The following is a 22,951-nucleotide window of genomic DNA, read 5'->3' on the forward strand; positions in this document are numbered from 1 at the left end:
GTCCCCAGCTTCCTGGGATGCTGCTCCCAGGCCTGCCTGTGGTGAAGGGGAGAGGGTGGTGCTGCTCTGTTGAGACACAACTTACCCTGTTCCCTTCCCCCTCCCCCATTATCCTTCCTCTCAGGAAACCAGCTCTTATCCTGGGGATTTCCCATCACCCCAGGGGCTGTGAGCAGATGGGCAGCAATTACAACTTGGAAAATGGAGACAGAGACTCAGAGAGGGTGGGCACACACGCGTGTGTGCACGTACACACTGAAAGTCACTTTCGGGGCAGCAGAGTGGAGCATCTGGGCCCTCCCATTTAATGAGTGAACCACCAAAGAATCATTAACATCCAGGGCAGAAGGAAAGGCATGGGGGAGGAACGGGCCTGCAGCTCTGTCCCAAGTGGATCCTCTGCCTGGGCACCTAGGCCTCATGCAGACCCGCAGCCCATCTGCTGCTTTTTTCCCACTGGAAAAGGACCCCAGTGTTGTGTAAGTTGAGAACTAAACTTTATACAAACTGAGGACCTCAGGCTTGGCCAAGTGGCCCTGATTTCTGTTCTTTCAGAAACAGCTGAGGCCTTTTGTGTGCAAGACACTGGGGGTATAGAGGGAAGCCAGGCTGGCCAGGTTTCCTAACCTCCTGGAGGTTGCAGACTAGTTAGGAATGGAAGTACTACGTACAAACATGCCAGTCTAAGTGTTTTATGTTCAGGGCAAAAATCACTAGGGTGAATGTGGTGCCTTCTCAGGAAATCTGCTTTGGATGAGGGGTCAAAGCAGGACTCTGTGAGATGGGCAGACTGAGGCCCCCCTAGTCTGGGCAGTGGTGAATTAGGCCTGGACTCCCCAGAACTCTGTGTCTCGGTCCCATCTCTGGGGAACTTAGTGGCAGTCAGAAGGCAGGGGATGATTGTTGGAGAGAGATGCCCAGGGCTTCAGGGCCATACTCTCTCTGCAGCCCTCACAGGTCCTCTGTGGTGCACACAACCCACCTCCCAGCCATGCGCTGCCTGCTGTTCGCCAGCACCTTCTGCTTCCTGGCCCTTGCCCTGGCCGCGGAGGTGAAGAAACCTGACGCTGCAGCTGCCCCTGGCCCTGCTGAGAAGCTGAGCCCCAAGGCAGCCACACTGGCTGAGCGCAGCGCCGGCCTGGCTTTCAGCCTCTACCAGGCCATGGCCAAGGACCAGGCAGTGGAGAACATCCTGTTGTCGCCTCTGGTGGTGGCCTCGTCGCTGGGTCTCGTTTCGCTGGGCGGCAAGGCAACCACTGCATCTCAGGCCAAGGCAGTGCTGAGTGCGGAGCAGCTGCGTGATGAGGAGGTGCACGCAGGCCTGGGTGAGCTGCTGCGCTCGCTCAGCAACAGCACCGCGCGTAATGTCACCTGGAAGCTGGGCAGCCGCTTGTATGGGCCCAGCTCAGTGAGCTTTGCCGAGGACTTCGTGCGCAGCAGCAAGCAGCACTACAACTGCGAACACTCCAAGATTAACTTCCGCGACAAGCGCAGCGCCCTGCAGTCCATCAATGAATGGGCCTCGCAGACCACCGATGGCAAGCTGCCCGAAGTCACCAAGGAGGTGGAGCGCACAGATGGCGCGCTGCTGGTCAACGCCATGTTCTTCAAGCGTGAGTCCAGAGGGGCGAGGCAGGGTTGGAAGGGATGGGGTGGGGCCTCCTGTGCCCAATGCCTCCCTGCTTGTCACTGAATCTTCCTAACAACCATAGAAGCAAACACTTATTAAACCCTTTTACATAGGAGACATTAGGTTCAGAGAGGTGTAGCACTCTGTCTAAAGGAATGGGACAGATTCAAGCCCAGCAGAGGGACTCCGGAGGATGTGCTCACACTCTGTTTCATTACAACAAAGGGCTATTGCTTGTCTTGGAATCAACAAAATTCAGTAATCACTTCTGTCTCAGTAGTGAGCTGGAGAAAGGCCCCACACCTGTGATCATGCCTAATCCTCAAAACAACCCTAGGGACAGGCGGTGTTACCTCCATTTCACAGGTGAGGAAACTGAGGCTCAGCTAGGACTTAGGCCCAAGTGCATCTGTGTTGAATTGAAGATTCGATTTGGGGTTTACGCATGTGTTTGTTTACCTGTGTGGATACCACCGTTCCTCTCACAGTGTGCTGCGAGGGTGAGGCAACCCCATTTTTACAAATAAGGGGAGCGAGGTAGGAAGAGTGAAAGGTCTCATAGCCAGTCAGTGGTGAAGTATGGATTTGAACACAGATCAGGTTGTGAGGTGGAGCAGGGCTCAGGCTGCTGTCACACATGCATGGTTTTTCGGGTCACATTTCTGGCCACAGAGATAGGTCTTGCACCCAAGACTTAAGGGTGGTATGGGATACTCCCTGCCCAGGGCACAGACGCCTCGGCGACCTGGTGGGGTGAGAAGTCCTGCTCAGCACATGTGGCCCGAACGCCCACCAGCAGGCACCAGGGCAGAGGGTGGACATGGCAGTGGCTGAGCTGAGTGTCTTTCTGAAGGAATGCCCTGCCCTGTGGCAACAGCCGAGCCCCTAACTGTAGAGAGCCAGGACCCCTGTCCCCCAAAGCAGGAAATGTACTTTGCAGGCTAGATGCTTAGGGGCTGGACCAGGGGAGGGGGCTGCAGCTGAGGCCAGAAGCCTGGAGGGGACTGTGTCCCAAGGGACGGGGCATCTCTTCTGACCGTGTATCCTACTTCCTACTACAGCACACTGGGATGAGAGATTCCACCACAAGATGGTGGACAACCGAGGCTTCATGGTGACCCGTTCCTATACCGTGGGTGTCACGATGATGCACCGGACAGGTAGGCGCCTTGCCCAGTGGAGGGCCAAGGGTGCTTGGGGCCTGGCCCACCACTGCCCTGCAGGGTGCTCAGTGCCCTCTCTGCTCTTTTCTCAGGCCTCTACAACTACTATGACGATGAGAAAGAGAAGCTGCAAATCGTGGAGATGCCGCTGGCCCACAAGCTTTCCAGCCTCATCATCATCATGCCCCACCACGTGGAGCCCCTTGAGCGCCTTGAAAAGATGCTGACCAAAGAGCAGCTAAAGATCTGGATGGGGAAGATGCAGAAGAAGGCCGTTGCCATCTCGCTGCCCAAGGGCGTGGTAGAGGTGACCCACGACCTGCAGGTAAGGGGTGGCCCAACGCAGGGGTCCCCAGGCTTGTAGGAGGGAGGCACTTGGGGCACCCATTCACCAGTTCAGCAGGTCTGTCCTGAGCCCCTCGGGGTGTCCAGGCAGTAGTGGGCCCTGCCGTGGGAGCAGCTGGGGGAGGAGGCAGAGGCCCTGCCCTTGGGAAGATGATGATAACATCGGTACCTAAATATGATTGTGCACTTGCTCTGTGCCAGGCGGCCTCCTAAGTGCTTTATGTGTATTAGACTCTTAATTCTAAAAACCGCTATTAGGTTACCAACCTTATTTGACAGATGGGGAGACTGAGCCTCAGAAGGGCTGAATAACTTACCCAAGGTCACACGACCAGTAACTCAGACAGCTGGCTCTGAGCCGTGCCCTTAATCTTGTGCTGCCTTTGAGAGTCTGAAGTGCCCCCAGTTATAGACTGTTCAAGCCTGGAGGACTGTCCCCTATGCAGTAATAAGATTAATCATGACTTTCGGTGATGGGTCGCTTGGGGTGGCTGGAAACTTAACCCACCTGCTCAACGTGATTTCTCCCTCATGACCAGTAGCCTGAGAGAAGCAGTGCCACGCTAAGGTGACCCTGGCTACTAAGTGGTGGCGCTGCAGTTAGTCCTCAAGGTGAAAGCTCAGGATGGTCTTTCTGTCGATAAGGAGAGATCTTTCACCTACTCCAAAGGGGAAACTTTCATCTCATCCCTGCCAGACATGGTTTCTCGGCAGGCCTCTTACCCACAGAACTGAGTAGACTCGCTGCTGAGAAGGTGTGGGGAGAGCAAACTCGAGTCGAAATGAGGTTTAGGCTCCCAACCGGAGACTAGTGAGTGGGGCCCAAGGGGGTCGGCACCGCAGATGGCACTGAGGTTTCAGGTGAGGAGCTCTCACTGTCTCCCCCCGTCCTGGCCCTGCTCTTCCCCAGCCCTTCTTCTGCAGTGGCTGTTACTCGGCACCCTTCTCCCCTTCTTTCTCCTGTGTCTTCCTGGAACCCCAGGTGTGTACACTACCCACCAGTCCGAGGTGTAGGTTGAGTTGGGGAATTCAAAGTGGATGACTTGCGCGAGGTCACTGGGGCTGGAAGAGCGGGGCCCCGAATGCCTGTGTAGGGGCCTGTTTGGCCGTGCGGGGAAGGCAGACTACCCTGCAGACGCCGGGGCCCTGGAGGCTGCTGTCCCCTCAGTCCACAGGCCTTTGCTGCTGCCTCAGTCCTTTACTGAGAACGAGGGAGAGCCCCGGATACGGGCCCTGCCCTGGGCGAGGTCTGAGCCAGGAAAGACAGACAGAGGGTGGGCAGGGGGACTGAGACCCAGAAGGGCATGGCTCCAGTCTTGTGGCCCAGGGAAGGCTTCTCAGATGATGTGGTATCTAAAGAGTCCTACAGGGAGAGAGGGTGGCCATCGAGATGCCTTCAGAGGTGCTGGTGGATCCGTGAGGCTGTTGAATGGAGGACAGGGTGGGGCGAGGCTGTGGTTGTAAGCATAGTTCGCAGGTGAAAGAGCTTGTACTTGGCTTCCAAGGGCCGTGCGGAGCCATGGGCAGGGTGTGTATGTGTATATGTGTGGATGTGTGTTTTAACTTTCAACTATGGAAGTGTATAAAATATTTTAAAATAAATTAGTCTAATGAACCCTCATGTATCTATCACCTAGCTTCAACCATCATCCGTTCATGAGCAATAAGGATTCATCTATACATACCCATTCCTCCCCCATCACATTATTTTAAGCACATCCCAGACATCATTTCACTCTGGAAAGGTCTTAAACCTCAGTGTGATATGGTCAAATACCCCTAGATTAGTCTTTCCCAAACTTGAATGTGCTGAGAATTATCTGAAGAGTTTAAACCCTTTGTGTATAAAGGTCCTGGGTCACAGAGATTCTGCTTCCATGGCCCCAGGCTGGGATCAGGGACTGTGCATCTCGTACAGGCTCTTGGGCGGTGCTGATGCTGGCTGTTCATGACCCTTACTTGGAGAGGCAGTGGTCAAGATTGCTTGTCAGGGCTAGGGGTAAATTTTGCCTTTTCCCCAAACCTCAGTTCCCTCACTGAAGTGGAGATGACAAGTACTTAGAGGGTTATGAGAACTGAAGTCCCCACTCAATGCCTGGCACACCGAAGGTGGCAGGGGGGTGGTAACCTCGGCTTGAGGAACAGACAGGGTCGGAGGTGCTGGACAGTGTGGGTGAAGGGTGAAGGTTTGGAAGCCTTGCCCACAGTGGCCTCACCTGGTTCCTACTTGGTCCCACAGAAACACCTGGCTGGCTTGGGTCTGACCGAGGCCATCGACAAGAACAAGGCAGATCTGTCACGCATGTCGGGCAAGAAGGACCTGTACCTGGCCAGTGTGTTCCACGCCACTGCCTTCGAGTGGGACACAGAGGGCAACCCCTTTGACCAGGACATCTATGGGCGCGAGGAGCTGCGCAGCCCCAAGCTTTTCTACGCCGATCACCCCTTCATCTTCCTGGTTCGAGACTCCCAGACCGGCTCCCTACTGTTCATTGGGCGCCTGGTCCGGCCCAAGGGTGATAAGATGCGAGACGAGTTGTAGGGCCCTGGGGTAGGCATGGGATGGCAGGAGGCAACTGAAGGCTCCTGAGACATATGGGTGCTATGGGGGTGGGGAGAGCTGAAGTACCGACCTTGGATATTCCATGGGGTGGGTGGGCGGGGGACAGCGGGCTTCCTGTGTGTCTGAGCGGATCTCAGACGGAACTCACTCTGCTTGGACATGGGCTCCCAGATGCCATGGTGCTGAGCCCAGCCCCACATCCCGAGGGACCTGAGCGGCCGTCGTCACGCCCCACCCTCCAGTCCTCAATCAGTGTTCATATTTATAGCCAAGTGCAGTCTCGCCTGTGAGACGGAATCGAGCTGGGCGTTCAGCCGAGCCCTCACGGAATGTGGACCCTCCTTTCCCGACACTACCACCACCCCAGCCCCCTCCCCAGCACTATCCCAGTCTCCTCCCAACTCCCCTCAACTGTAAACTAGGTGCTGCTGCCCCTGGGATAGGCATCCTCACAGTAGCCCTGGCCCCAGTTAGGGGGAGTCAGGAGATACTTAACGGGAATGATTCTGGGCAGACTCTGGTCAGGCATCATGGGGATGAACTTTTTTTTCCTTTAATAGATTTTCAAAGGTGGGGAGGGATGGGAGAAAATGAGCCTTTGTTGCTGTCAAACCAAAAACTTATTTGTACAATTATTTTTTTTTCAATAAAATTTTCCAGTGAAATTTTGTGGGAGCATGAAGATGATTGGATTGAAGATGCCCATGTCATTCTTCCTAGGGGTCAAGGGTTCCTCCTGCTAAGCCAGGTTTTCTGCTGACAGCCCGTATCAGGCTGGGAAGGGCTAGCAGCTAACCGCAGATGGCGCTGGGTGGCAGGCCTGCGGCGTGCTCGCTCAGGAGATTGTGTCTCAGCCCTGGCTGCCCTGGAGAGGCGGCTGCAGCGTCAGAGTGATGGCGCTGGATCTGGAGCCCAGGGCCTCCCAGTCCTGTTGTACAAGGGCCCAGGCTTTGACCCCTAACCTCTCACTGCCAGCTGACCTCCTCCACACGCAGGGCCAGAGGGTACCAGTTCAGGCTGCCTGACTGGGCAGTGCTTTGGAAGGAAGGAGCTTGTGGGATCCTTGCTCTGTGTGTGTGTGTGTAGCAGAAGAAGGACCTGACATCGGCCTCATTTTGGTTCCTCCTTAAGGTCCTCAGAGCTCCTGACACCACTCCTCAGGGAGGGAGAGGGCGAGTAGGGTATACGGGGTAGGAAACCCATGGCAGTGGAGGAAAAGGAGCAGAGGAAACCGGATTTGAGACCCCTCTATGCTGCTTGCTGGCTACGTGACCTCTGCCAGGTCACTTCCGCTGGGCACCTCTCTGTCCTCCCTCTCAACAACTCTGCCCTGCGGGTTGCTGGTCCAGAGAGGGAGCCCCTGCCTGCTGGGCAACCCAGTTGGAGTCCTGTCATACGTGAATGGGGCTGCAGAAAGGCCAGCTGGCTTACTCCCATTCCTACAAAATGGAGTTCTAACGGAATTAGTCAGAGCTCCAGATCTGTCCTGTGCTGTGCACCCAGTAAAGATCTCTGACCTCAAGGGGTTCATCCAGATGTAGACTTAGATACAGTGACAAGCGTGCTTGCTGCTCACTGTGTTCCAGTCTCCTGGATTGTTCTGTTTCCAGACATGCCACATGTATTCCCCCTGCCTCAGGGCCTTCGCAGTAACTGTTCGGCCTGGCAACGGGCTCTTCTAAATCTTTGCTGGTCCACAACTTGAATGTCACCTGCTCTGAGAGGCTCTCCCTGACACCCCACTATAAATAGCTGCTGCGCATTTTAGTTTCTCTACTGTTTTCTCATTTTACTGACTCCTTACTGCCATGAAATTATCCACCTCTTTACACATTCCCCTTCCTCATTACTATGAGAATAGGGTCTGTGTTTTATTCAGCATAAGCATGAGGCACTAAACACTCACTCGCTGAGAAAGTAAAAAGGCTGTGCTAGAAGGTCATGGGCTGTGGGAGTCCAGAGATGGAAGCCATGACTGTCATGGGGAAAGTAAGGAAGGTTTCCAGGAGGAGGTGACAAATGGGCTGTCTTGAAGGATGAATAGGCATTTCTCGATCAGAATAGTTTTAATAATAGCAGCTGGTACTGCCTTTGTGTTTTGCTACTATGTGCCAAACACCATGTCAGTTACTTGATACATTTATCATCCCAACCTCCTGAAAACTTGGCTACTTAGAGATTATCCCCATTGTACATGTGAGATAACTGAAGCTGAGAGGTTAAGTCACCTGCCTGAGGCCCTGGGAATTGCACCTCGTCCACTGGACAGTTGTTCATGCTACCCCCCAGGATGGGCAAGAGAGGAACTGGCCAGAACAAAGGTGCATCACCTGTTTACAATCTGTATTTATCTTCCCACAGTCTCCCCACAATAGCCCAGTTAGGTGGGAAGTCATCTTGATCCTACAGGTGCAGCTCAGACATGGGCAGACTGGACTAGAACCGAGGATCCCGGACCCAAAGTTCAGCCTGCAACAGCTCCCCCTCCAGGCGAAGGTGGGCGGTGAGAGAAGCCAGGCTTGGATGCCCGGATGACAGTAGGGGGGCCTGAGGCTACAGGCCTCTATGGGGCACAGGAGGGTGGCAGGAGGTCTGTGTGCTCCCTCCCCACAGGGTGAAATTGCTGGTGTGGAGGGTGGCAGGGCAGGGGCGGAGGTGGATAGGTCAGGCTCGGGCTGTTGGTCGGATCTGCCATGCCATCTCTGGGTAGCAGTTAAGGGGGGATCCCTGTGAGAAAGGGAGTCTTGTCGCCGCCTTTTCAGGGATCAGCCATCAGGGGCCCCTCGGGCATCTCCGAGGCTGGCCTCCAGGTGGCGCCAGTCTCTCCCAGAAACGGTGGGCGGAGGGTGTGGTCCGCGTCCGCAAACTGCTAGGCCTCGGTCGCCCATCCGCGTCTCAGCACGTCCATCCCTCCGCCAACCCCGTGTCCTGAGGCCCAGAGGGGCCAGGCTGCACCAGAGAGAAGCCCGGAGGCCAGGCCCAGGGAAGCGCAGCGCGCGGAGACTGGGCAGGGGGTGTGCCGGCGGACCTGGTCCTGTGCGAGTGCGCGGACGCTGCGGGCTGAGCAGTGGACCCCCAGTGCGGGGGGATCCCCGCTGTAGGAGTCTGAGCAAAGGGCCAGGTTGGAAGGCTCTTGTGCGGAGTCTGCGCATCTTCGGGATCGAGTCTCGGGTCAGGGCTCCGACACTGAACCATCCCGATTTGGCCCTGGACGTGGAGTGTGGACCAACCTTGCGGAGCCCGCCCCCTACCCCCACAACGCCCGCCCCTTCCACACCCCTGCTTGCCCCTTCTCGCTCTCCCCTAGGCCAGCCACGAAGTTGCAGGCGGTTTCCCCAGGCCTCCCAGGCGAAGGGAGTGGGGAGGGATGGAGATGATGGATGCTGTGAAGGGGTGGGAAGAACCCTGAGAGCAGTCTGCCTCAGGAAGGGTGAGGAGAACCTCGTCCATTTCCCGCCTTTCCCCGCCCCAGCCCAGGACCGGAAACCTTGGCCATCACCTCCCTTCTCTCTGTGCAGTGGAGAGCTGGACGAGATGCTGGAGTGGCGGCTGCCTGCAGGATCTCCTCTGATCAGGAGGACCAGGACCCTTGGACAGATGAGGAAATTGAGGTGACTGGCTCTGGGCCGGAGCCCAGGTCCAGGTCGGCCCTCTCCCACGTGGAAGCAGCCTTGTGCAAGAGCGACCTCGTCCGCACCTGCGCTCTCAGCTCTTCTCATTGAGCATCCCTCTCCTTATGGAATCACTGCTGGTACCACAGGCCCCTGGTTTCCCCTTACAGTTTGGGGCCAGCCCTTCTCGGCTTCCTTTGTGCACTTCTTTTCCTACCTCCTAAGTCTCGAGAGCTTTGAGCTGGGCTCCCTTGCCTTTCCATTCTGACCTTGTCCCTGGGCGAGCTCAACGTGTGCCCTCCCCAACATGGAGCTTCAGTGACCACTCCCCTCCACACGCACACACAAAGGCAGCTTTCTTCAAAGGTGCAGGCCCGGTAGGCAATGGCCTACTGGACATGTCCCTGGAGGTCACACATCTCAGAGATGGCGTGGGTCATGGGACCAGGCGTGTGGATCAGGGGGAGAACTGAAAGGAGGGAGGTGTCCATACACAACACTTCTTTAGGCTCAGTGCCGCCCCAGGATCCTAAAACACTTATAATTTCTTGGGTCAGTGCCTTTTGTTTTAATGAAGGGACTCTTGGTGGGCTCCTGGATGGCCTCAGGGTGGGGGCTAGTCACCAAGAAGATGAAGCCATGGTCGAAGCTTGGAACTTTCAGCCCCACCCTCCGTCCTCTGGGAAAAGGATGAGTTAATGACTGATCATGCCTACATGATGAAGCCTCCATAAAAACTCCAAAAGTATTGGAGTCCGTGAGCTCCTGGGCACTGGAGCTACTGGGAGGGCGTCACGACTGGAAAGGGCGTGGAATCTCTACACCCCTTCGCCTGGGTGTTCATCTGTATCCTTTGTCCTTTTATGATAAACCAGTAAACATGTTTCTGACTTCTGTGAGCCATTCTAGCAAATTATCAAGACTAAGTAGGGGGTGCGGGAACCCCAATTTATAGCCAGTCTGAAGTACAGGTAACGGACAATCGGGGACTTGAAGTCTGCATCTGAGGTGCAGGGGACAGTCTGATGGGACTCCCCTACCCTGTGGGAGATGATGCCACCTCCAGGTAGATAGTTGGGTTAAATTGTGAGACATCTAGCTCATGTGAGATAACTGCTTGATGTGTGGGCAACTCCTACATGCCTGGTGTCAGAAGTGAAGTGTAGGAGTGTGAGTAAAGGAGAAACACAGGCATGTCCTGTCCCCTGTCTCCTAGCATCTCCCACCCACTCCCATCTCAGGCTGACAACTTGAAGGAGCTGGGAATTGCTTAGACTCCTCTTGCCAGCATGCAGATGCAGAGTCCTGCATGCCCACTTTCAAATGTGCAGGGTGCACACATACATACACACACTCACATGGAGCCAGAGAGAGACACTGCTGAGCCAGAGGGACCAGCTTTATTAGATTCCAGCAAGACTACACAATAGTGTTTCATGCAGATTAAATGTTGAGTCTTCGCTGCCCTGGGGAGGGAGCACTTTCACTGCCAGCCCCTTCCTTGGTGTCAAGCAGTGAGCGTCAAGGAGAACTCTCAATATATTCTGCATGGGGGACAGTTGGGATCATGACCGGGGGTGGAGGTGAGACAGTGGGCAGCTGTGGGCCTCTGGGACCCTGAGTCTTCAGAGGTTCAGGGACCACAGGACCTTGGTCCTTGGCTGGTGGTGGCACTAGAGGATCTTGATCTTTCAGAGGCACCGAGATTATAGGGACTGTATTCTTCACAGGCTCATGGACCACAGGATCTTGAATCTTTGGAGGCTCAGGGACCATGGGACCTCGATCCTTGACCAGTGCTGGAACCATAGGACCTTGACTCTTTGGAGGCTCAGGAACCACGGGGCCCAGATCCTTGACTTGTTCTGGGATCATAGAACCTTGATTCTTTGCAGGTGCTGCAACCACAGAACCGTGATCCTTCAGAAGCTCTGGGACCACTCCACCTTGATCCTTGACTGGCTCTGAGACCACTAAACCTTGGCTCTTTACAGGCTCAGAGAGCATAGGACCTTCATTCTTTACATGTGCTATGACCGTGGCACTTTGATCCTTCAGATGCTGTGGGGCCATAGGACCTTGATCTTTGACAGGTGCTGGAACCATAGGACCTTGATCCTTGGTAGTCTCTGGCACCGTGGAACCTTGATCCTTAACTCTTGCTGGAACCACAGGACTTTGATTCTTTAGAGGCACCGGGAACAAGGAACCTTGGTTTTTGACTGGTGCTGAGATCACAGAACCTTCATTCTTTAAAGGCCCAGGGACCGCATGATCTTGATCCTTAACTGGTGTGGGGACCATGGGACCTTGGTCCTTCAGAGGCCCTGGGACCACAGGAGCTTGATCCTTCAGAGGCTCTGGAACGGCAGGGCCTTGATCCTTTGGAGGCTCTTGGACCACAGGACCTTGGTCTTTCACAGGCCCCAGGCCCACGGTACCTTTATCCTTGTCTGGCTCTGTGGCTACAGGCCCTCGATTCTTATGTGAATCACGGGTGGGATCGACCTGGCTCCTGCAGAGGAGAGAGAGGTGGTCACTGTGAGGGCCAGCGCTCAGGCCAGGGGTGGGGCAGAGTACAGATTGCCAGTGGAGCCTGGGCAGAGCGGCTCTTGCTGGAGAGCCAGGAGGAGAATCTGGTTCCCATGTACAGAATGTCGGGTGGGGCGAGGGGCAGGCTCAGGAATCAGTCATTCAATGTGCTTGCCAATTGATTATAACCTGCACGTGGCACAGGGGGTGGCACCCAGGTGAAAAGGGCGGTCCTGTAAGGGGACTCGGAGTCCTCCCCTGGGCAACCCAGCAGCCTGTCCACCCACACTCCTCCCAGGCCGCTCCTCCTTCCTCCGGGATAGCTGGGCCCATCCTGGCAGCTCCTCTTAGCTGTCTACTCAGATGACCCTACAGGCCAGAGAGCTCTTTCCTTGTCCTTTTGTCCTTCCTCTCCCCGACCCTTTGTTAAGGGCTGACTGTGGGGAGGGGCGGGGGGTCCATGGCATGCCAAGGGAGAGGGCACTGGGAATGTCCCTCTTCCCCCATCCCTTGCAAGCAGAAAAGTATTTTTATCACTGACATTGTTTAGAACAGCCAGCATATGGTGATGATAATACGCAGACCAACTTTTAACTGTTTTTATTATTGCTTTTACATTCTCTATGGACAATGTGCCCCATTGTCGCCACTGCCATCACCCCACCTTTGCTAGATGAGGGGCTGGGACTCCGCATTCAGGTGGTGAAGGGGCCCTGGGACCACAGGAGCTCCCGCCCCACTCCTGGCCCCCTCTACTCTGCCTGGACCCTTGCCCACACTTCCTCCAAGGCCCTCGGGCCGATGCCTCTCATCAGCGTCCTCACAGGCTGCTTCATCTGCCTCACGGCAGACACGGCCCCATCCCTTGGCCCACCCACGTGGTGGAGAGCAGGTGACATCCCTGACGCCAAGGGCAAACACCGAGGCACTCAGACCGCGCCCATCTGGTTTAGAACGCATGCTTCCTCCTTGCAAGCCAGGCTGAAAGCCACCACTCAGGAGTGGCCGCTCAGCCAGTGTCACATGCCCTTGCACACCTAGAGCACATTCCACTTTCCAAATCACTTCTTTTCACGGCTCATTTCAGCAACCCTGTGGAGCCTGCAGGGAGGGTCGTATCGCCCTTACTTGTCAGAGGAAGAAACTGAGGCCGACAGGGCAAGTGAGGTGGAAAGTGAGGCGACTGGAATGACCCCTAGTGTGGGTCTTCTCCCTCCTGGAGCCTGGTTTCTTTCCCCGATAGCACCTGGCACTTAGTGGGTTTTCAGTACAGGGAAGCTATTATTACACTTTATACTTGGTGGCCAGTCAAGTCTTTAAGCTTAACACCACTTCAGCATTTTAACAGTTCCTATTGGCTTTTAGGACTATATCTTACCTGCTCATTATCGTGGTCCCATGAGACCTCTACTTAGTAATACATCTAAGCTCTTGATGGTTTCATCTCTCTGGGCCTCATGTTTGTCATCTTTTTCATTGGGCATGATGATATTTACTCAGAAATTTGTGATAATTAGAGATCATGTATTTGGAGCACCTGTACCATGATATTACTATATAATGCTGTAATTATTCTTCTATTTACTTAGAAGTAAAATTATACATATTTGGACTTTTTAAATTCTGACATGTCATCCAGATTCAGAAGCTCTTTACTGTATTTAGCACCTTGAGCTACGAGAGGACAGATGTCTCTCAACAGAGTACATGGGAGCACAGGCAGCCTATCCGTCTAGACCCCTTGATGTCTCTAAGCTTCACAGTGGACAGAGAAGCCAGTGCGGCTCCCTGGCTCAGCACGACACAGAGCACAGCTGCTCTGGCCAGGTGGACACAGCTGGCTGCCATCAGCAAAACCTTAGTGTCTGGAGAGAGCCACGCAAAGCCACCAGAAGCATACAGAACCCACGGATGCCATTAAATTATTGCTAATGCTTGGTGGCTGGCCAGAGAAGAAAAGTGAAAACCCAACTCAGAATAGAATCAAGCAGGAAATTGATTAGATGAATCCTGTAATGAATGACCTGATAGGGTCATCCTGAAGGGGCGATGAAGCTGAGACAGGAGACAAGTTGCTTGCAGCTTAACTTGAGTTTAGGGCCTTGGGTTGCAAGACCTGTCCCATTGGCAGGACATGGACTCAGCATCCCCTGCTGCCATGGATACTAAAAAGAGGGCCAGCCCCACAGTGTGAGTTGCCAAATGCCTTTCCCTGAATGCAGCGCTGGCTCTCTTGCCATACCGCGTGTTTAATGAAAACTCTTAGCCAGTTGAAAACTAACCTCAAATTTGCTTGGCTATATATCCTTACATTGCTTTGGTTAGTAAACTTGTTTCTTTAGTGAGTGTCTTTAGTCATGGGAGGATTTAGAATTAATCTTAGAAATGATAAATCAAATCTATAATGTTACCTTTTTTATATTATGTTTAGAAAAAAATCAGTGTAGATTTAGTTTGAAAGTATTTGCAATATTAAAATAATTCGGCATATGAGAATATGTAACAGATTTGCTTTGTGATTTTAATATAAAATATGCAATGGAATAATTAATTTAGACTTGTGATTTTAAATTGAAAGATATAATTTTATAAATTTTGTAAATAATGATGGAACTTTTATGACAACCTAACAGATTTCATATTTTTAAGCTTAGTTTATTTTAAATTATTTATAATTTAAATTATTCAGGGGAGTTAAATTCAGTTATAAAATCCCCCTTAAAAGAGACTTTTAAAATTAACTAGATTTCTAAATGTTACTTTGATCAATTATGCATTCATTTTTAAACCCACAGAGGCCTCGGTTGGTTTTCCTATGACTAAAACTGCCCTCAAGTGCCACATAAAACTCTCCTTGGTGCTCACCAGCCGTCGCTTGGTGCCACAGCGTCCTGTCAGTCTCCCAGCTGCTCAGTGCCCCACCACCGCCCGCAAGGCTGGCAGGAGCAGCACTTACGGCGCCCTCCGTGTGAAGGAGACGAAGCCGTGCCCCTGGAGGGAAGCCGGGCACGTGTTTGTTGAGTGCAGATGGGCTCCATTCAGCCCCACGCAGCCCACAGGCCAGTTGTCCTGGGACGTGGCCCAACTTGCGCAACCAAACATGGTGCCCTAAGCCAGATGCAAATCTTCCTGAGGCAGCATGTGACACAGACCCCTTCTCCTCCCAGCCTACGTCCCCTGTTGGAAACTAAAGCAAACGCCCTGCTGGGTTTCTCTCAGCTTCTGTGCTGCTTATTGCCTGCAAGGTCTTGGGCAATTACTCAACCATGGTAAAGCTTCCCCACCTATAGTCATGAGGAGCAGATACTCCTTTTAGGCAGGGATCTGAACTCATAATCCTTGATATCTGTGGAGAGCTTTGGTGCACCACAAGAATAAATCCAGCACCGTGATAACTGTAGCAACAGTTGACTAAGCGCTCACACACTGGACCCACGCGGCAGCCCGGGAGGAAGGCAGGCAGGTGGTGGCCAGCCCTGCAGCGCACCCTCCTCACACTGTCCCCTGGCCACCCCACACTGTTTTATACCCTCCCAGTATTTTTATTTCTTTGTGTCTGCTACCTGGATTGGCCTCTTTCACCCACTTTTCCCTGTCTGTCCTCGATGGCTCTGCTCAGATCCCGCCTCCTCACCAGGCCCTCCTGGATGCGTCTCTCCACATTAGTTTTGTCCGTATCTCCCTTGCAGCAGCACCGTTTACAGTCTCTCCCCCCACTCCTAGGGCCCCCATGACATGGCAGGTCTCCCCCATTAGATCATGAGCTCCCTGAAGGCAGGGGCCATCCTCCTGGCGGGCAGCCCCACTGCCTGGCACAGTACCTGGAATAAAGGAGGTCAAATGGAAAGATTCACAAATTATTGTCGCTGAAACCTGGTTCATCATCTACCCCATGGCCCCGGCCAGAAACCCAGAGTCATCCTGGAGACCGTCCTCTCCCTCAAAACCTTCACCCAACACGTCAAGAACCATCTGTCCCAGCTCCTTTTCCTCCCTGCCTTTCCCTCGCCCGCTGTGCCATCATCTCTGTAGGCCACTGTTACAGCCTCCTACTGGTATCCCTGCGCCCCAGCCTCCCAGGACTTTGTTCTGTTGCTCTGCCTGCCCTGCTCTTTCCAGTCACCCTTAGCACAGGCTGTTATCTGCTCCTGGAACAGCCTCCTGCTCCTCCCTGATTAATGCTGATTAATGCTTCCTCATCCTCCATCTCTCATCTCACCAGAGCCCTTTCCCAGGGAAGCCTCCCCTGACCTGCTGCGGGTGCGACCAGATCCCCTGCTACAGGCTCTTGGAGTCCCTGGCCCTTTCTTTCATACCCTTGTCACAGCGAATTACTTCACTCTTTCAGATTTATGTTTCCTCTACTAGACTGCAGCATTCAGAGGACAGGACCGGGTCACATTGGCACAGCATTGTATTCTCTATACCCAAAACAGTACCTGGCCCGGGGAAGGCCCCAAATAAATAAATACTCATTGAGAGCTTTTTCTGTGCCAGGATCTGTCCTGTTTGTAAAATGCAGTGTTTCAAGGTTACATGAGACGCCCTGAGTCTTAGGAACTTGATTTTCTGCCCTGCTTCCCATTTCCATGGAGACAGGCCCTGTCTCCTGAGTACACGCACAGTGACCGTGGATCCATGCTTTATCAGTGCCTGGAGGTAGGATTATCAAGCCCCGCCCCACACTATCTGCAGAAAGGGATTCCTTTCCTCCCACTGATTCCTGCCTTTGCACAACAACCCTAATCCCATAATCCACCATGTGTTTTCTTTTTCTCCCAGACTCCTGATGGGACATCAGAGCAGCCCAGAGCTGGGGCTGTGCTCCTGCCGTGGGGCCACGTTCAGAAATCAGGGACCTGTGGATTCTGTCCTTGAATCTGTGCCTCTGAAGCTTGAACAAGTCCTGAGGATACTTCCTGAGCAATAACCACGTGCCAGACTCGATGCTGGGTGTTTTAACATAGATAATTTCTTATCATGTAAAGGGTAGCCTGCTGGAAGGGCAAGTGTACCCACTGGACTCGAGACCAGAAGAGCTGAATTTGAATTCTGACCCTACTCCCTCATAGCCATCAGATGTCACCATGGGTGTGCCAGGCTCGGGGCCTTCTCCACCAGGGGGAAGAGTCACGCCCCCTCTCCTGACAGAGAGAGAAGTGTTTGCTACGACTCGTGTTTATTCCCCGCATCCATGACAACCCCAGGACGGGCTGTGCAGGAATCAAGCGTCTGCACTCCCACCTCAGCTGGCCCCCTGGAACAGGGACCCTCAGATCCAGGAGCCCCGCGAGTTGCTCCAACACACACTTTCTAGACACAACCAAAGCTCCCAACGCAGTCATGGGAAATGCAGCTACCCAAGGTGGAATGCCAAGGACACAGTTTTTGAAAAGACTCATCTTTCTTATAAAGAATCTGCCAGAGGCAAGGCCTTCTCAAAACAAGAGCTCTCGCTCCCGCTTCACTTCCCCACAGGACTCCCTGGTAGCCTCTATTTTAGCAACTATTGTGGCGTTCAGTAAGTGCCCTCTCCTGCTAGTGTGGGCTAGGTGTTTTTCATCTTTGCATCACCAGTATCTAAGTATCTGGCTCATAGTAGCACCGGGCAGATATTTGTAGGAGTCATGGATGATCGGTGTATAGCTTTGTCTCTTTATTCTATTTTATTTTTGTTTCTCTTTTATCCATTCACTGAACAAAGTCTGTGCTGGGTCCAGAGTGAATGAGACCGGGGCCCTAATGTGAGGCGTGCCCCGTGTGGAGCGGGCGGACAGACTTGTAGGCACACGCCCCAGACTCTGAAGCCACCGGAGCGTCAGCACCACTGTCAGCCCTGGCCCTAAGCCTTCATTGGCCTGTGGCTCTTAAAATAGAGAGGCCCCAAGGTCTCTTCAGGGACAAAGACGTCATTCTCCTGGAGAAGTGCCCTCCCTCTGTTCTATGAAAGCACACTTCACAGAGCAAGTCAAAGGCATCCAGGGCTGGAAGGACAGACCCGAGGGTCATCCGGTCTCCTGAGCTTCTGCTGCTACCTCCCTGCCAGCTGGCACCTGTCACTACCCACACTGCCTGAGGGTGGGGCGCACACTGGCGAGGCAGCCCACCTCCTGGTGCCCAGTGGTTAGACCCTGGGCAGAAACCTATATGTCTGTCAGCTCTACTCCCTCCCACACCTGCCTTGATCTGGGTTTGTGCCCAGGGGCCCCCCTTTAAAAAACGCCCTGCTGCTGGCCCAGGAACAGCCTTTCAGAGATGTGAGGCTATCTGAAGGGGGCAGCAATGTGTCCTGATCCCTGGCTTCTCTGGGCAGCACATTCCCCACAACAGCTCAGACATTTGGTTCTCACAGCCCTCGCTGTCCTGACTTCTCTCCTCACAACACATCTCGGTGGGCTCCCCATCCCTTGGAAAGTGTGACCCCAGAACTCAAAATAATACTGCAGGCATTGTTTCCCAGCAGGACACACCGCCTCTGCCCTGGAGTCCGGAGTCCGTACCTCTGATGACATAGCCCCTGGCTGCTTTAGCTTTCTCTCCGGCACTTCAATGCCGCTGCCAACACTGCCCTCCCATCTGCCTAGTAACCCCCTCCTCAGTGACTGAAGTTTTAGTTCCAGGGTCACTTCCTCAGTGAGATGACGCTACCCTCCACCTTCAGGGGTTGGGTCCTCCTCCTGCATTCCCTCGGCGCACCCCCAACCCCCACCCTCACAGCAGCACCATCAGATGAGTGGCCAAATGGAGTCTCTTTGGGGGCACACACCATGTCTGCTTTTATCTTTCTTCGCTGCCTTTCCTTCCTTCCCTCACATTCTCCCCTCTCTTTCCCTCATCTACTTTTCTTTCCCCCCTCCCTTCCACAAATATTTAATAAGTGCCTACTATGTGCAAGGCCATGGAACAGAGTAGAGACGGAGAGAGCTCTGGCACGGGGCTGGCACGCACTGAGAGGCTTCCATCCCAAAGGAGAAGCTGAAGAAAGAACTTGCACCAGACCAAATTCTAACAATCACATTTATGCAACACACAGAAAAAGATTTCCTAGTTTTAACTGCCTTAGCACCTGTTTTGTCCTCCTAAAATGCAACTTCTTTATGGTTTTCCAAGGGGACTTTAGATACAGTGTGCACACTGTATTCTCACAGCAGCCCTGTCAGCCAGGCAGACAGGGGTCACCCCACCCCAATTTATGGGGGGAAACGAGGCTCAGAAAGGGCAAGTAAGTTGCCTAAGGTCACCTAGTGAGTTTTGCAGCCACATCAAGACCCTAACCGAGGATGACAGACTTGCAGTCAAGCTCTTTCTTTTCTATAACAATATCCCTCATGAGCATGACTTCAGCTGCAGAGATTCCAAATTTGTCTGCAGAGGTCTGAACTGGGGCTTTGCCTGGGGCAGGAGGCTGGAGCCATTGACCTCTGCAGGTCCCCAGTTCTGAGCTCCCGATGGCATCTCCTGCGGTTGTTGAGGCCAGTCCCCCAACACCTAGTCCCCTTTTACCTCTGCCCTGATCCACAAGGACCCTCCTCCAAGGTTTGCCAGGGTCTGTTCAGCAGGTCCTGGCAAAGAGGCTAGTCCCAGAAAGGAGCAGCACCCTGGTTTGAGAGTGCCCCTCTACTCCCACACCCGTAAGCCTCCCTGCGCGGCTGCCGATCGGCCTTCCAGGCCGGGCCCTCATGAAGAGTCCGCCAGATGAGGCGCATCTGCACCGGGAGAGCAGCCAGGGCCGCAGCAGGGGAAAAGCTGTCCCCTCAGGCTTAATTCTGGGCCAGGGCTGGCGGGGGCTGGGGGTAGTATTTGTACTGATCCAACTCAACATCTGTGACCTTCATGTGACTCGGTTTTCATAGATGACAAGAATACTTAGAGTCATCAAAGGTTTGGGGTAAGGACAGAACAGGAGGAAGAGACTGCTATTTCAGGAGGATGCAGATCTTCTTTACAATAGGGATCTCACGGATGATCCCAAGTACTAGGCCAAGCACAGGTTTTGGTCATACAAACTGGACTTAAATCCTGGCTCACCGCTTACAGGTTGTGTGACTCTGTTGTTTAATTACTGAGTCTTGATTTCTTTATCTGTAAATAGGGAAGATATCTACAAGCTCCCTAGTCCTATCGTGAGAACAAACATGTAAAGGCCAAGTCAATGTTTGTTCTCTCCTCCTAGGTGGTGCCAAACTACATTTTACAAAAGTGGAACCAGAGACCTGGGTCAGGCTCCTAGTTCAGATTTTTCTCCACCAGTCCAGTTTCCCTGCACAAAGACACGTTCCCCTGAAGTACAGAGAAACGGCTGCACTGGGCAGCTAGAGGGTTATGTTTTCTGCCTTGTGCTGTCATTCTTGTAGTCCTTTTTGCTGTTAAATACCTTTTCTAGGTATAATCTGCTAAGAAGAACTAAATAAATTCCCAGTTGTATAATAAATATTTAAAGAAGCATCCTTGGTTGTTTTAACACCAAGACAGCAAAATCAAAGGTATAGGTGATGGTCCTGGTGGGCTGCCAAGAGTCTGATACTCCTGCTAATGACCCTTTTTAAGATGTAAAGTGCTGCACTACGTCAACCAGCCAGTAATCGCTAGGTGCTCCTGGAAACTTGTAAATCAGTTTCTGTTCTATCCTCCCACCTTACCTAAAGCAAAGGATGGAATCTTGAGCAATTAATCAAAACTGGCTTCATGTGTCCAGAGGGGATCAATGAAAATGAACATGTAATTGCAGAAATGGAATCTGTACTGGGGCGTGATTTATAGGCTGTGCTCAGAGATGAGGGGCCTGGGGAAGGGCAGGGGAAGGAGACAAGGCAGAAAGAGCCACACTCGGTGGATTTTCTCTTGCGCTGTTGTGTGGCAAAAAGAGTGGATTTTTCAGATGTAGCTCCAGCTACCACATCATCGGGCCCAAGGGTGGTAAGTAACTGGGAAGTCGTGGTCAGCAAATTCGTCTTAAATGACCTATTGTCAAGGGCATTCCACTTTATAGTCTCCAGAAGACTTCCACATGCATCCTCACTGTGCCATCTTAACAGACCAGTGAATTAGGAACAGGAATCCACCTGTTATCCCAGACTATGGAACCAAACACAGGTGGATGACACTGCATCCCTTGCTGATTAAATTCATACTTCTGAATTTGAGAACCAAATAGATTTAGATGGTGATGGATACATGTATTATTATTATCTCTTTGAGGCTCAAAGAAATTAAGACTCAGCCAAGGTCACACAGCTGGTAAATAGGAGAGCTTGGATTTAGAACCAGGCCTGTTGGCTCTAATCCTCAGCCCTCCTTCCTAAGACATGCCCCTGGCGGGCCTCCTCTCTGTCATGTAGAGTTCGGAGTGCTGCTGGGCGGGGGGTGGGATCAGCCAGCCTCTTAAGATCATCCTCTGACCAAGAGTTTATGGCTTTTTGAAGTCAGAACTGTTTAGCAAAAGTGGCTACATAAAGTACAGAAGTAGGCTGGGCACTATAAAACCAGCTGTTGAATGTGTGCTCTGTGCTTTGCTATTGCCGTGACCTCTCTTGAAACCACCCCTTTCACATGAGCAGAGCCAGGTACCAAGCAAAATAAATCAAGTCTTACAGAAGCACCATAGTGAATATGGAGGCAGATGGTGAATGTTGTCATCCATTCGATCGCTCATTCATTCAACAAACACTTTAGAAGACATACTCTGCGGTAGACATTGGGCCAGAAGCTGGGGCTGCAAATATGCACAGAAGGATCTGGTCCTTACCTGGGGTGAGCACAGTCTAGTAGGGGACACACACACATGTGCGCGCACACACATATGAGTGGATGACACAGTTCATGTGGTAAGTTCCATGATGAAGACACACGCAGGAGGCATCTTACCCAGCCTGGGAGGTGCGGGAAAGGCTTCCTGGAGCTGTCCCCTGAGCGGAGTCTTGAAGGATGAGTTAGCCGGGTGGAGAAGCAGAGGGCAATCTGAGCAGGTGGGGCGGCGCGGGTAAAGGCATGGAGGTGAGAAGCAGCATGGTGCACTGAGGGGGCAAGGAGCTCCTGCGGGCCTCCTGGAGCCCATGGATGGTTGAAAGCAGGGTGTGATATGGTCAGATTTGCATGTTCTAAAGATCCTTCTGGCAGCTTAAACCCGTAGCAGTGGCAGATATTTATCTCTCAGCATCCGAAGTTCCCTTGGCCCCAGAAAAGACGTCTGGGTTGAGACAGTTAAAATACAACGCCAAGTTCACAAATGATGGAGGGCCACTTGCATGAGGACAAGGGACAGGGAGTTAAGCTCAGTTCCACTGTTTGTAATAAAATGCACAAAACGAAGCTCTCTGATCCAATGCCTTAGGTAATGGACACCAGTTTTATCTTGGTATCTCCAGTATCAAGTATACTTCTTATACATGAAAATTTGTTGGATCATTTTGTATTCAATAACCATGCATTTTAGCCACCCAGTCAATTTAGTATCTAAGGGAGAAAACCTGTATATTTGGCTGAGGCAAGTGGTCAGTTCACTCAGGACGTTTGAGCCAGTTGTGTGCGAATGCCTGATCAAATTCTATTTCCCCTGGTTTGCACCTGGGTCCCAAGATTGAAAGAGAACCCAGGTTACAGTTCTGGAGGGCCCCTACAGCCTGACCAGACTATGGCACTGTGCAGCGTAATAGTTTAGTTGAGTCCAGCTTGTCTGCAGCCTAACTCCCTGCACACCAGCCTCAGCCTCCCTCAGGGAAGGGAAAAACAGTAAGGCTGTGGGGCCGAGGACCCGAGCTCCGTCTCCCTTGTCGCTCTGAGCCCACCCAGCTGGCAGGTGCCCCTCCTCTCTGACCTTCCTTTCCTGTCTGTTACCTGGGCGAGCACCTGCTCCACAACGTTAAGAAGGGTCAGTGGAACGGCACAGAGAGAAATACTTTGTAAACAATCAATGAATATGAATTGTTGGAATATTATGTTTTTAGGTCAGTGGACTCAAGATAATTCAAGAGTTGGAATTCTTTAAAAGTGTTCTTCCTAATCAGATTGTTTGCCTCAATCAATTTCATATATCGTCAGCGATTACTCATAGTTAGCAATCTATCAGAAAGAGTGAACAGAGACTTTTCAAGTATTATAAAGGGAAGAG

The 22,951-nt window shown here is 52.7% G+C and overlaps 2 protein-coding genes across 2 annotated transcripts in view; one reads left to right on the forward strand and one right to left on the reverse strand.

Annotated features, from left to right (window-relative positions):
• Window positions 1-952: 952 nt before the first annotated feature.
• SERPINH1 (serpin family H member 1) lies at window positions 953-5,765 on the forward strand. The gene is made up of 4 exons (XM_054576154.1): window positions 953-1,613; window positions 2,692-2,790; window positions 2,886-3,118; window positions 5,378-5,765. Exons 1-4 carry the CDS (start codon window positions 992-994, stop codon window positions 5,678-5,680), a joined length of 1,257 nt encoding a protein of 418 aa, XP_054432129.1. The 5' UTR covers window positions 953-991; the 3' UTR covers window positions 5,681-5,765.
• Window positions 5,766-10,732: 4,967 nt separating this feature from the next.
• The window catches only part of MAP6 (microtubule associated protein 6), a 74,749-nt gene continuing 62,530 nt past the window's right edge, over window positions 10,733-22,951 (reverse strand). The window contains exon 4 of the mRNA XM_054576286.1: window positions 10,733-11,827. Within this exon, the coding sequence (XP_054432261.1) occupies window positions 10,834-11,827 (994 nt within the window). The 3' untranslated portion in view covers window positions 10,733-10,833. The remainder of the gene's footprint in view (window positions 11,828-22,951) is intronic.

This window comes from Pteronotus mesoamericanus, unplaced genomic scaffold (genome assembly GCF_021234165.1).
Source record: "Pteronotus mesoamericanus isolate MK-2021 breed Mesoamerican mustached bat unplaced genomic scaffold, CSHL_Meso_final contig_33, whole genome shotgun sequence".
Lineage (NCBI taxonomy): Eukaryota > Metazoa > Chordata > Mammalia > Chiroptera > Mormoopidae > Pteronotus > Pteronotus mesoamericanus.